Here is a 14,259-nt window from a genome sequence, read left to right on the forward strand (position 1 = left end):
TATCTCCAGCTATCCAGTTCTCACAAGATGGCGTCGCCGCCCTTAGGCTCCCGCCAGAGCAGCCGCAGCCTGGTCTTTGGTCTGGGCCCCAGCATAACCAATGCAGATGCCATCATCACTGGTGCCAAACTGCCAAGTGGTCGCCAGATCTTGCGGTGCATGCTGTACAACTGCGACACGCAACTGCATGCCAAGCGGCCAGGTTTGACCGGAGCCTTGTCACGGTTCCATGCGGCTAAGGACGTTTTGGAGCAGGTGCAGCCATTTTATGGAAAGGCCAATATTCCAATGGTGAGTGATCGTCGAGCATGCGTCAAGATAGTAGCGTTTGTCGATGCTAGCAACAAGCTGCGGCAAATTCCAAAGGCCAGGCGCTCCAGTGAGGCTACAGCTCGACTGGTGGACGCAATGGAGCACAAGCTGGATGCCACATTCCCGCTGTGGTCTCCAAATGCAGAGGAGCTGATCTGTGATCCAGAGGACATTGCTTTCCTGGCCAGCATGAAGGGCGACAGAGTGGCCACATTTGGAGCATTGGATGCCAATCTGCAATCCAAGTTGAAGCGGCGACAGGAGCGTGAAGCAGCGCAGCAGGCATGCTTTACCAAGGAGCAGCAGGAGATGACTGCGAGGTCCAGCATGGCGGTGGTGTTGGAAAGCGAAAGTGATGAAGACAGCAATGCAGATGAAACAGCTGCTCCACCGGCTGAGAACACACCCACCCGTGAGCGTAAGAAGACTGGCACCACAGCCTTCATTCCATCAGACATTCTCAGCCGGCCGAGTCTTGTGTCACTGGCTACACGGTTGAAGATCACACCAATGCAGCATGCTGCCTTCACGCGTGGTCTGATCGAGGAATCCGGTGGCAATTCGGCAATGGTCTCCACATCCTACGAAACAGCAGACCGAGCGCGCCGCCACGTGTTGCAGGCCATCAGTGAGGACCAGCAAGAACAGTGGACACCACCTCCCATGTGCACCTTGCACTGGGACAGCAAGTTGACGCCAATGCTCAACAATGTGCGCCAGTTGGAGGAGCGTCTGACAGTGGTGATCGGAGACGCGGAGCGGCTCAAACTGCTTGGTGTGCCAGCATACATGAAGGGGACTGATGAGGCATGTGGAACGATCACTGCCCGGCTGACATGCAAGCTGCTGCAGGACTGGTGCTGCACCGATCAGGTTGTCAACATGGCATTTGACACCACCGCGTCAAACACTGGCCATCTCACGGCAGCCTGCATTGCCATCCAGCTCTCACTGGGTCGACCACTGCTCTGGTCCGGGTGCCGGCACCACATCGGCGAGGTGCTCCTCAGCCACATCTTCACTGACCTCAAGGTGGAGACGTCACGCTCGCCAGAGGTTACATTGTTTACACGTCTGCGCGACAACTGGAACCTGTTGCCACACAAGGACAGCGGCCCATTGGCCCGCTACATTCCTGGCGATGCCGAAACACTGTTCCTGGGCAAGTTGCGTGCTGAACTAATTGTGTGCGCTGCAGGAGTGCTCGACTACAAGCGAGGCGACTATCGCGAGTTCGTGCAGCTATGTCTTGTGTGTCTGAGTGCAGACAGTGCAGAGCACACTCCAGTTAACTTCCAACGACCGGGAGCACTGCACAAGGCGCGGTGGATGGCTAAGCTGCTCTACACTCTCAAGCTGGCCTTGATGGAGCAGCACATTGCCTTGCTTCCTCAGGGGACCATCACTACGCAGCAGCAGGTGCTGAAGATTCGGGCGTTTGCCAACTTCATCACGCACATCTACGCAACGTGGTGGTTGACCTGCGACACGGCCGTAGATGCGGCATGGAATGACCTTACACTCTACCACAACTTGTACGCATACAAGTCTGTTGACGAGGGCATCGCAGCATCAGCGATTAAGGCGCTGAAGCGGCACCTATGGTACCTGTCAGGCGAGATGCTGCCCCTGGCACTCTTCAGCACCAAGGTGCCAGTTGGCGAGCGGCGCGCACTTGCAGATGCTATATTGGAGCACAAGCCGGCTGATATATCCATGCAAGCCCCACAGCTCCGCTTTGGCACTGGCTTCGGCAAGCCAAAGTTTCCAACCCTCTCGCCGACCACCAGCTTGGCTGACCTCGCCAACCCAGACTGCTGGTTCGGCATGCACCTGCTGCACATCGATCCCGCGTTTCTTTCACTGGATGTAGAGGATTGGGTTACCAGTACAGCATTTCAGATGGGTGCAGTGAATGTACGTGCCATCAATGTTGTGAATGACTGTGCCGAGCGTTGGAGTCAAACTGACGTCAGACTTTGTGGCAGCAGCCAGGAGCGAGGAGCACCTGCAGAATGTGCTACAGGCAGTTGAGCATGACCGCTCAACACAGCCAAATCTTCGCTGCTGCAAGCGCAAGCTGGACCAGGTCTAGGACTCTAGGATGCTTGAGACATGTTTGAAAGACTATTTCAATGTTGTTATCAAACATTTTGTTCTTAAATGTTAGGGTTAATAAATGTTGTTCTCAAAAACTATTTCTTGCCGTTTTTGAAATTGCCTTGTCATGTTATCTAGTAAAACGCCCAAAAAGGCCATATATTTCACATGCTGTGTGGTACCTCTAAATCTCAACGAATCTTTCCCAAACTTTGCACAAATCATTTTTATGTTTGTCCGAACAGAATGCAACCCCACACAGATTGATATGTTGAGATTAAATTTTTGCATTGCAATTTGATGCACCCTTAAATTGTACCTTCACAAAATCATCAAGGGGGGGGGGGGTCGTTTTAACTCAAAACTGTGATCATGTTTGCCGAGCATGTTTTACTTCCGGTAAAACACAGAACTGTGATCGTTAGAAAAACGCGTTTCAGGTTCGGTAAAATACCTTACCTTACCTTAGCCAGAAGGTATTCAAAAAAGAATAATTCCAAGTGATTGCATCGCCATCGCGATTACCAGTGTATATGTCTATACACTTTTTGATGGTAAAATACACTTAGGCAACGGAATTTCGAGGCGATCAATGTGAATCTCTGTTCAAGCAGGGGGAGGAGGTCCTTACCCAAAAAAAAAGTTAGACGTGTATCCACGCCAATGCAATTCCAGTTCAGACACAGACGATACTGCCACCTGGTGATATTCGATCGGCAATTCCAATGTATACAAACGAGCCAGGGACGGCTAGAATGATCCGGATGATGATTTAGAACAGGGATCAGAGGGAAAAGATCAAAAGATCTAAAAACGTATTATGTGTTTGGCGCTCAAGCGTTGGCGAGCAAACATGTAATATTACGTGGTTGGCGCTGAATGAGTTAAATCAGTAGTCCACTGAAGCAAGATGGCCACCGGTGAACTACGCGGGAGACTCCGCCTTGCGCCATCTAGTATTTATTTAAGCATTACATCACGCGCAGGAGTGGTTTGTGACCAATAAACCATGCCTAGGGGTGGTCGTTAGACCTCCCTAGGCATGGTTTATTGGTCACAAATCACGACTACAAGTGGTGTAAAGCTTTTATACAACTGCCAGATTCATCCAACCTTATTTCTATACAATAAACACACATTAATCGAAGATTTATTGAAAAAACCATCCGCCAGAAAAAGTAGTTCCCACAACTACAAAAAAGACAAGTTGCCTCCATGTGGAAGCAGCTTGAAGTGCATCCAACCAAACTAACACATCCAACTGTGTATTATTGGAATGATTGAGAGAAGTTGCCTCATGTGGAAGCAGCTTGAAGTGCATCCAACCAACTAACACATCCAACTGTGTATTATTAGAATGATTGATTGAAAATTGTATTACCAGATGCAGAATGGGTACAATACAGTACGGCTCAATACACACAATTGTTAAGGGAATGCAGACCTACTTTCCATAGAACTTCATTCTTAGATGCTTCTATATAAAGTAGGTAAAACAAATTAAAACGTTTTCTTTGCCCTATAGGAAAAAAACGTTTTCTTCGCCCTATTTTTTTATTTATTTCTTTTAGCCTAAACTTAACCAGTTGGAAACCAGGGGTACAGTAATAAAATTAGCAATCAACCAATCAATCAATTCAATAGACCATGCTCACTTAAAACAGCGCTGCTTCTCTCTCAGTCTGACTCCCCCGCTGTTGCAGACAGGAGTGTGTGGGTGTGTGTGTGTGTGTGTGTGTGTGCGTGTGTGTGTGTGTGTGTGTGTGTGTGTGTGTGTGGGTGTATGTGTGTGTGTGTGTGTGTGTGTGTGTGTATGTGTGTGTGTGTGTTTGTGGGTACGCCAGCGTCGGACAGTGTGAGAGTGAACGCTGCAGTCAGTGGGAAGGAAGTAGAAATTTAAATCAATCAATTAATCAATCAATCAATCCGCGATTTTTCTTTTGTTCTAGATTGACTCAAGACCCATCAATTACATCATCCAACATTGTTTAAAGGACTAACACATTCCCCTTGACAGAATCGCTTCATATTTAGTCGTCATGGTGCTATCAACATATCCATTTGTTGTCCGCGATCTTGTTTTCTCCCGGAGTGAGCCGGGGAGTGATATGTGATTCGGTTGTGGGCGGGTCCTGAGCCCAGGACCGTGGATTGTTGCCAATAAAGACGTGTAAATGGCCAATCAGAATCGAGAAATTTGCATGCCGTTGTATAAATATATCTATGGTGTTTACAATCACCAGAGGCCCCACCATATTATCACGATACCAGAGTCATGATATTGTAATATTGCGATATATTGCGATATATTGTGATTTATACATCCGCAATAAAAAAAAAGTATATACATCATTTGTTTGATCTAATAGATAACGTTTTCAGTCTGTCCACTTCATTCCAATAATTTGTAGCGCAGTAAAATAGGATTGTCAAGTAAAAATGTTTTAATCTCAATACTTGGCGTCACTGTATCGCTAAAATATCAGCATGCAAAATATTGCGATATATTGCTGTATGGATTATTTTGCCCCACCTGCTAGCGGTTAGTATTGCTAATCAGGTTGTGCTGTTGAAGGGGACAGAGGGAAGAGATGTGAATCACTAAGCCGGTCGATCGCCGCTCCCTTCGACATGAACAACAGAGTACCTTTTTATCCCTGCCTCACTTTAGCTCAGAAAGACCTCCTTTCAAGTCGAAAGTTTGAGGAATTTAACTCCATGGCGCACCCCGCCCCCCTCCCCCCATGGCCACTGATGCCTAATGAAAACGGTACAACAAGCCCCCCCCACCCTTCTCAGGGGCGCACACCCTGGGACGCCAGTGGAGATCGAATCCGACTCCGGCTTAAAGACAGATATCGCGGGGGAAATTACCGACGGCCAGGATTTGGAGAATAACTTCAACAGCCATTCCTTTTGAATCAGGGCCCAGCGCTATAGTAATTGTTTCCAATAAGCAGTCAGCGTGTGCCTGTGTGTGTGTGTGTGTGTGTGTGTGTGTGTGTGTGTGTGTGTGTGTGTGTGTGTGTGTGTGTGTGTGTGTGTGAGCTCCTCTCCTTGTCTTATCGGAGTGGAGCTCATCACTCATAGTTCCACGCATTAGCATTCTATTTGTCTCCGTCCGTATGGTCGGAAAAGTTTAATTAAAAAGCATTAGTATGCACCGCGCGGCGCGCCTCTTCATAAGGGCCGTTCAAATTGTGAAGAATAGCTGCAACACTATTTTCTCCGTCTAGTGACAATTTATTAGTTAAGCAACGTTTTGGCTGACAGCCTTCATCTGGTGTTCGTCAGGCTGCGCGCCAAAACGTTGCTTGATGAATCGTACAATTAGGAGGGGAAATGAGCGGCTATTCTTCATCGTTTTGAACGGTGTTCGTCACACTGGCACCTTCGGGGTACTTAGGCGTTTCTTCCATGGACACGCCTACTTTCGGGGGGAAACACAGACACCGCTCCGAATTTGGTGACAGTGGAGGTAGAGCGGTCGTCCGGTAATCTGGAAGGTTCCTGGGTCAGTGCCGGCTCCTCCCGGGCAGCGAGTCCAAGTGTCCTTGAGCAAAGACACTTAACCCCTAACTGCTCCCGATGAGTCGGTGTGTGAGTGAATGTGAGGCATAAGTTGTAAATCACTTTGGATAACAGCGCTATATAAATGCAGTCCATTGATCTGTGTAATAACTGTCGGCAGAACGCTTATATTATTATATATTATTTTATTTGTTTTGTTGGCGCATCATGTTAAGTCAAGCAATTACTTTCCAACACTGGCCACCATTGAGTGTTCGTGCCGTTGTGACAAGTTACGTTTGATCCATTTTCAGGCCTATTTCCCAGCTGCAGGTTATTTCCTCATTTCCCTACCTGTATATTTAATATTACGCTTATGAATCTCCAAGTGACATAAAACTAAGAGGTAATGACTATTTCTGGGCCTTGATGGTCTTTGGTGTGATTTATATCCCTGTGTTTTGTCCTAAAGTTGTAGTTTATGAACACGTGCCCCCTGATCGGCGTGACAGGATCAAAATAGAGGCGTGGCAGGATCAAAATAGAGGCGTGGCAGGATCAAAATAGAGGCGTGGCAGGATCAAAATAGAGGCATGGCAGGATCAAAATAGAGGCGTGGCAGGATCAAAATAGAGGCGTGACAGGATCAAAATAGAGGTGTGGCCATCAGAATTCATTGCGGATGACATATAGCTGGTCCAAAGTGCAAAAACCAATGCAGTCTTCATTCTAGATATCCTCTTTTTCTCCACCTGATTTAAAAAAATTCTCCCCATCCCAATTTTGTTGTTATGCCAATTCCCCCCCTCCCCTACCTGGTTGTTGTGCACACGTTCCTCCTACTGGTCGGTACAAGGGAACCCTGAAGTCCACCACATGCTTCCTCCGAAGTGGAGACAGCCAGTGGCTCTTTTTTCACCTGGCAGCGAGGACTCTCATTGGTGAAGCGTAACGCGTGGGAGGTCACGCTGCCTTCACCATTTCCTGCCTTTCGCTGAGCAGGCGCCCAGACCTGACCTGTAGGCGTCGCTGTCCACAACGCCAGATTACCACCCACGACTTCCCTCCCCCTAACTCAGCCAAACGAGTTAGTATGACGACCGGCCCAAGCCGCAGGGCAATGCTGACTCCGGGAGTCGAGACCGCAGCCTCTTGCATTGGTGACGAGCGCAATCTCCGCTATGCCACCCGACCGCCCCGCAATTGAACATTTCTAAGGTAAAATATGAAACAGTCCAGAACCTCAGCTAGTGTGTGTGTGAGTGAGTGAGTGAGTGAGTGAGTGAGTGAGTGAGTGCTGATAGCCAAGTGTTTTTATCAACAGTGTGTACCACAAGCCTGTAATCGCTGATTATAGAGTGTGTGTCATTTCAGCACAAGTAATTAAGATTGTGTGAGATGTTGGCTGATATCGGCAGAGGAGCAGTGAAAAGCAGGTGTCCCCCTCAGCATCTAAAAATGCTTAATTAGCGCACCAGGGGCCTGGCTTTGTATGACGATTAACAGCTAATTACATTTTTGTTTGTTATATTTTCCATCTAGACTTTCTCTTTGTTCCCATTCACATGGTATATTGTGGTCGTTAACTGGTCGACAATAATGTTAGTTTTTCTGCTAAAACAGGTGAGTTGTAGCCTGTTGGGCTCAATTATCAAACTGTGCTGGATGGAGCTAAATATGCACCTTTAGTACGTTAAGTCTGTTGGATCCAAATTTGCTCCTCTCTGCCCTCGTTACGCTTATCTATTGCACCAGGGGGCATTTATTCCCCCAGAGGGCACTTGCTTTAAAAAAAAAGAGAAATAATAATAATAATAATAATAATAATAATAATAATAATAATAATAATAATAATAATAATAATAATAATAATAATAATAATAATAATAATATAAATATTATAAAGTGCCCCCTGGTGGAATAGATATCAGAATCAGAATGGTTGTTATTGCCAAGTAGTTTACACATACAAGGAATTTGATTTGGTAATTTTTGGTGCAACATTAACGGACAGACAATTATGGTAGAATAAAATAAAAAGGTAAATTGAAATAGAAGCACAATCGAATAGAATTGTAAAATAAAATAGGCTAGGGCTGTACAATTGTGCACGATGTGGTCAAGTATACACACTAATTAGAATAAAAATAACAATACAGTGGGATGGTATATTTAACAGGGCTGTGCAATTGACCTGTAATGTGCAAAAAGTATGAACAGTGAAGTATGAACAGTGAAGTATGAACAAGTATGAACTTGAAGAGATATGGGGAGTGAGGCATGTCTGAGGGAGTGAGGCGTGTCTGAAGGAGTGAGGCGTGTCTGAGGGAGTGAGGCGTGTCTGAGGGAGTGAGGCGTGTCTGAGGGAGTGAGGCATGTCTGAGGGAGTGAGGCGTGTCCGAGGGAGTGAGGCGTGTCTGAGGGGAGTGAGGCATGTCTGAGGGAGTGAGGCGTGTCTGAGGGGAGTGAGGCGTGTCTGAGGGAGTGCTCACTCACACCGCCATGCACGGCGACGGGAATGCCACCCCCGCGGGCGGCGCCATCTCCCCCGGTCGTTTAGTGCTATTCAAGTGTATGTACAGAGTTGTAGTATAATGAATAAAATGCGTGGGGTATATTCACCTAATCTGTAGATGGACAATACACTATTTGGAATTTCCTTCATTTATTGTAAATCAGAACATAGCTGTGTACAGTGTTGTAGTCGAGTCACTAAATCTCGAGTCTCGAGTGCCCAGTGTTCGAGTCACCAAAGAAGAGCGTGAGTCGAGTCAAGTCCCCATTAGCCTAGTCCGAGTCCAAGTCAGGCGGGCAGTGAAAGAGCTGACATACAAATAAAAAAATAATAATAACAATAATTAAACATAAATGACACAGCGGTCACCATTTCAAAGGGAGTTTATTTACTTTGTGACACAATAGCCAAACAAATGCACTAGCCATCAGTATCTTATGCCAAATGATTTGATTTGATTTGATTTGATTAGGGATCCCCATTAGCTGGTGCCATGGCAACCAGCTAGTCTTCCTGGGGTCCACACAAAAAAACATACAAAAACAATTATTGCAAAACAGAATTATTAAAAGTCAGTACTCAACATACAATACACAATGAAACTAACAATTAAGATGGCTAAAATTACAATCTTATGCCAAATGATTAGGGCCTATTACAAATAGTCCTTGTCTGCACCTTCCGAGTCCGAATGCAGTTATTGCTCGAGTCCAAGTCCGAGTCCGAGTCATCAGTGCACAAGTCCAAGTCGAGTCACGAGTCCTGAAAATCAGTCCAGGCCTCGTACTTTAGTGGAAGGGAACTCTCTGCAGTAAATATCACGGGCTTCACAAACGGGGTGTAACGGTACACAAAAACCACGGTACGGTACGTACCTCGGTTTTTGAAGTCACGGTTCGGTACGGGTTTTCGGTACAGTGGGGGAAAGTTTGGCTTTCCATGTTCCACTCAGGGGTGATGTAGTGTGCAGTAACTAATTGTACTTGTAGGGCTGTCAACGAATATTCTATATTGAAATTAATAATCGACTTGTAAAATTAAAAAGAAATAATTATTATTATATTAGATTGTGAAAGAACAGCCCCCGGTGGGCGGTCGTTAGTGGTTAACATACCGTTGTATTTGTTCGGTACACTACACACCACGTTCGGTACGGTACACACTGAAACGGTTCGGTACGGATACGTGTACCTTTACACCCCTACAAACAGGTGATGAAGAAGAGGGTAGAATGAGGAAGACTATAGTGCATGAGTGCGGGGGGAGTCTTATCGTTTGTTCAGATGATTGCTGCTTCCGAATTCATTGTATATACTACATGCAAGGATGTACATGTATACTACATACTGTTGGAGCTTACTGAGATCAACACATGGAGTGTAGCATGTGTGACATACAACATACTCTGAGGAGCTGCGCATCCAGATGGCCATTCGTGACGGCAGAAGAAGAGAGGAGGACAGTCACAGCCATTTCCACTCGCTAGCCAAGCAATCAGGAGGATATGCTGTCGGTTCTGAAAAAATAACACACAAAGTACAACGTGTGCCAGTACGTTTTTTATGTATTATGTTTGTTTGGAAAATGCTTTATTATTAGGGTTTCTTTATAATATGGGTGTGAGAATGGGTTTTAAGCAGAGCCCAATCGCTGAACACAGGAGAGGAGAATGGAGCGTTTCAGGTTGTTTTAATGGTATTCCCAAGTAGGTAAGAATTACATCCAGAAATGTACAACCGATATGAATTGGGGATAAAGGGAGCAGGTGCACTCCAGTGCTACTGCAGACGGAAGACACGGGTCCGTGTTGAGAGAGGGAGCAGGAACTCCTTGGTAGGCTCCAGGGGGTCCAGACAGGGACACGCTGGCACGGAGGTCCTGGGTACTGATACTAACACCAAGACGACTTTCTGGTCAGCGTCGTCCGGTTGAAGTAGGGTCCTCATCATCAGGGGATAGGATACAGCTGTGAGGAGTGAGGTGCCTGACAGCGTGTGAATCAGGGGATGAGGTGCAGCTGGGTTGAGTGACGGGAGGTGAAGGGATGCTGACCATAAAAGGGCGTGAGGCTTCCGTGGTGGATGGAAGGGAGGATGAAGAGGAGTGCGTGGTGGATGGAAGGGAGGCTGAAGAGGAGTGCGTGGTGGATGGAAGGGAGGATGAAGAGGAGTGCGTGGTGAATGTGAGGGGAGAAGGAGGAGGGGTGAAGTACGCTCTCGCTGTGATTATGACAATGGGGGAATATTTGTGTAACACAAACACTTTGTGAAGGTAACTGGCTCATCGTCATGTATCGTCCCAGTCTCTGTGAACATTATGCACCACCCCATGCTTCCTGTGCTGACAAAATGTGACCAAATTGACAAAGGCTAAAACCAAAGACATTTTAAGTATATTTCATTTCTATTTGAGTTTGTATCGTTTCAGTTCATGTTTCTTTTAAAGCCTAGTTTTAATCTATTTCAATTAACTAAATGTTTTTTTCACTCCTAGTTTTACTTTTTAGTTCAGCTTCAGTTAACTATAGTAACCTCGTCTCCCTCCCCCCTAGGAGGGGAAGTATTCAAAATGCAAATGCTAAACAAAGCTTTTATTTCAGCATTTTCACCTGGAATGTATCCCCAGTGCACTGTTCACTCAGAAAGAGAGGGGGAGAAAGAGAGATAGAGCGAGAGAGAGAGAGAGAGAGAGAAGGAGAAAGAGAGCTTTACAAACACAGGTAAACCCCCCACTCTGAATATGTCATCCCCATCAGCAAGAGCAGAGCAGCGCTTCAAGGTGCCTGCCTGGTTGCATTTGTCAAGGCTTTTCTACGAGGCCTATGCAGACTTTTTTTTTGCCTCGCTTGTCAAGGAAAAGCTAACTGCTATGGATCTACCGTAAGGCTTATCGAGGTGGGAGCAAACAATTACAGGCGTTCTCTGGCTGTCGGAAGCACAAGGGCCTTATGCAGTATGACCTGCTTTTCCTATTCCGTCCTCGTGTTCAGCAGCCGTGGGTTGGAAACTGCAATTAAATTTACGATCATACGAAGCGCAAGGCTAGATTATTGTCTCGATTCCCTGCGTTACAGTTCGGGGGCGACAGAGTTTCTCCGGAGCTCATCTGTAAATGAATGAGATGCATATTGATCGGCTCCTCCTCGAGACCCCGACAGCCCGATCCATCACTCTGACTGACACTGATTAGTGATTATAGACGCGGACGCCGATCGACGGGCAGCAGGCCAATGTTTGTGTTACTTCCTTTATATGAGCAATCGGGAGGCTCTGTGAACGGGGCCTTTCTGAATGAATGGGTGTTTTAGATTTAGGAAGGGCTTTCTTGTGTGTGTGTGTGTGTGTGTGTGTGTGTGTGTGTGTGTGTGTGTGTGTGTGTGTGTGTAGGTGTGTGTGTATGTAGGTGTGTGTGTGTAGGTGTGTGTGTGTGTGTGTGTGTGCTGTAAACAACACTCTCATAATTTCTGGTCAGACCCGGAAGGCCCAAGTATGAGTGACTCCCCAATAAAAAACGATTTTTTTAATTTAAGAAAATAAACACATACAAAAAACAATAATATTCAATTCTTTAGAGAAGGAAAAAACAATTAATAATACAAAATTTGTAATAGGGACTATGTAATTAGAAGAAAAACACATCGAGAACCCCCCCCCCCACTGAGATCCAGGCCACCACCATTATATTTATGTCAATTTATAATGGCTTTCAACTGCACTGCCAGACCGCTCCACTTTGCAACCGACGCCTCCTGCGCTCCATGCACACGAGCCGCCAGAGCTCTAAATACACAATGTCCAAACATCAAAGTCCACGCTCTGAGAGCAAGCGAACAAGGGGGTTTCCAGCGCACAGCTTCTTTGCTGCAGTCATCCCAGCGAGAAGGGTTTATGTTTCTCCCCCCTTGCTGAGATACACGAGCTTCGCTGACATTGTATCCTGGTCTAACTAGGCTTGCCTAGTCTTGTTCCATTATCAGCACATATCTCAAGTTAGCTTTCACTAGCGTCCATTTGTCTGCCGGCTGGAACCGAACCTGCGCAGCTCTGAAGCGAATGGATCGCTCTCCCGCTGAAGTGAAGTCGTTTTCCGACGGTCGGCAGGAGGCATGCAGGTCCATGGCTGCTTTCTGATTAAGGGTTTGATTATTTGACAGGGTTCATTTGTATCCGTCGATACGTGGGATGGATTGGTATTTTAATGAAGCCGTGAGCGAACTTGAATGATCCTGCAGTCGGTCTTTGGAGAAGAATCGACCGCTGGATCTAAATAAATCTTTATCGCACCCATATTACACTGACGTGGGATCTTCCCCATGATCTATCCCGGTTTAAACACATGCAAGAAGTCAAATGTCACTCCTCTGTTTTTTTCCCCGTAGAGGCCACCCACTCATCATCCCTCCTTTTCTCGTTCTCTCCCTCTCTCCCCCTCTCTCTTGCAGGAAGATTTCTAACTCCTGGTTGAGCACAGGATGGTTCACTATGACCATAGCCCTGGAGTTGTGCGACAGGATCAATGTGTACGGCATGGTGGCGCCCGACTTCTGCAGGTGAGACGCTGTTATTTAAACACACATCTCTATCATCGGCGTACAGTAACTCAATCTGCCCTCATTAGAAAAGGGCTACTGTATGACTTCCCATTAAACTCATCAAATACTTTAATTGCAGGATTTTATTGATTTAAAGTAAAACATCTTATTACTAACTGAAAAAAAGAAAAGAAAAAAAGACCTACAATAACCGCTCCATTCTCTCGTAATGGATTGGGGTATTATTTGAGAGTAATGGTGTATGCAAGCATGGATGAGAATGGAGAGAGAATAGAGAGAGCTCATTACTCCAGAGCTGAATCATTAGGTAAAGTAGCAACTTTATTGATCTTCGGTTCTAACGAGGTGGCTCCGTAGATATTATTGGATGCGACTCGACTGTGAAGTCCGACTCGTGAACTCTTCTTTGTTTCTTTGTCTCCCTCTCTCTCTCTCTTTCTCCATCTCTCTCGCCCCCCCCCAGGGAGCCCCAGCAGCACCACTCGGTGCCCTACCACTACTATGAGCCGCGCGGCCCCGACGAGTGCGTCATGTACATCTCCCACGAGCGCGGCCGCCGCGGAAGCCACCACCGCTTCATCACGGAGAAGCGTGTCTTCGCCAACTGGGCGCGGACGTTCGACATCCACTTTTACCAGCCCGACTGGAGCCCCCCGCCCCTCCCCGCCAATCAGACACTGGAGGCCCCCGCCGCCGCCACCACAGGGGCGCCCCTCGTGCCCCAAAAGACGTGACTGGCGGGCCGGGCGGCCGTGGGCGAGACGCGGCATCTCGGGAGGACCGAGGGTCAGGAGACCCGCGGGAGACTGGATCAGAAAACGGCCCGAGGACATTCCGTCCTCTGTGACGCGGTGGAGAAAGACGTCGCCTCTGTGAAATAGCGGGATGCAAAGCGGAGAGACCGGGGGCCGCGCGTTCCTACCTTCCGGACATTTATGTGAATCTTTGGCTAAATTCTCGTTGTTTTATTGATTGAGAGTTTTGCCGTTGATTGATTGACACTGCATGCACGTTTGAGCAATGTTTTACACTGGATCCGCCTGGTGTGCGTGTGTATGTGCGTACGTGTGTGTATTTATGTTCACCAGAAGGAGGACGGAGGCTTCTCGCTAGAAAGCCTCTGATTGACTGTGAAGATGCACCGCTCCCCGTTCATTAAGACACGCTCCACCATGTGTACCGCCAGCGACGGCGGAGTCAAACTGTGCCGTTGTCAAAACACATGTGGAATACCGATTCTGTAATTAGATTTTAATGTAATCTCGTTCGA

The 14,259-nt window shown here is 47.0% G+C and overlaps 1 protein-coding gene across 1 annotated transcript in view; it reads left to right on the forward strand.

Moving 5' to 3' along the window:
• Positions 1-14,259, forward strand: part of st6galnac5a (ST6 (alpha-N-acetyl-neuraminyl-2,3-beta-galactosyl-1,3)-N-acetylgalactosaminide alpha-2,6-sialyltransferase 5a) — a 65,499-nt gene extending 51,240 nt beyond the window's left edge. The window contains exons 4-5 of the mRNA XM_084326879.1: positions 12,879-12,986; positions 13,453-14,259. Coding sequence (XP_084183005.1) covers positions 12,879-12,986; positions 13,453-13,723 — 379 coding nt within the window. The 3' untranslated portion in view covers positions 13,724-14,259. The remainder of the gene's footprint in view (positions 1-12,878; positions 12,987-13,452) is intronic.

Source organism: Notolepis coatsorum (assembly GCF_963971535.1).
Source record: "Notolepis coatsorum genome assembly, chromosome: 13".
NCBI classification, from domain to species: Eukaryota; Metazoa; Chordata; class Actinopteri; order Aulopiformes; family Paralepididae; genus Notolepis; species Notolepis coatsorum.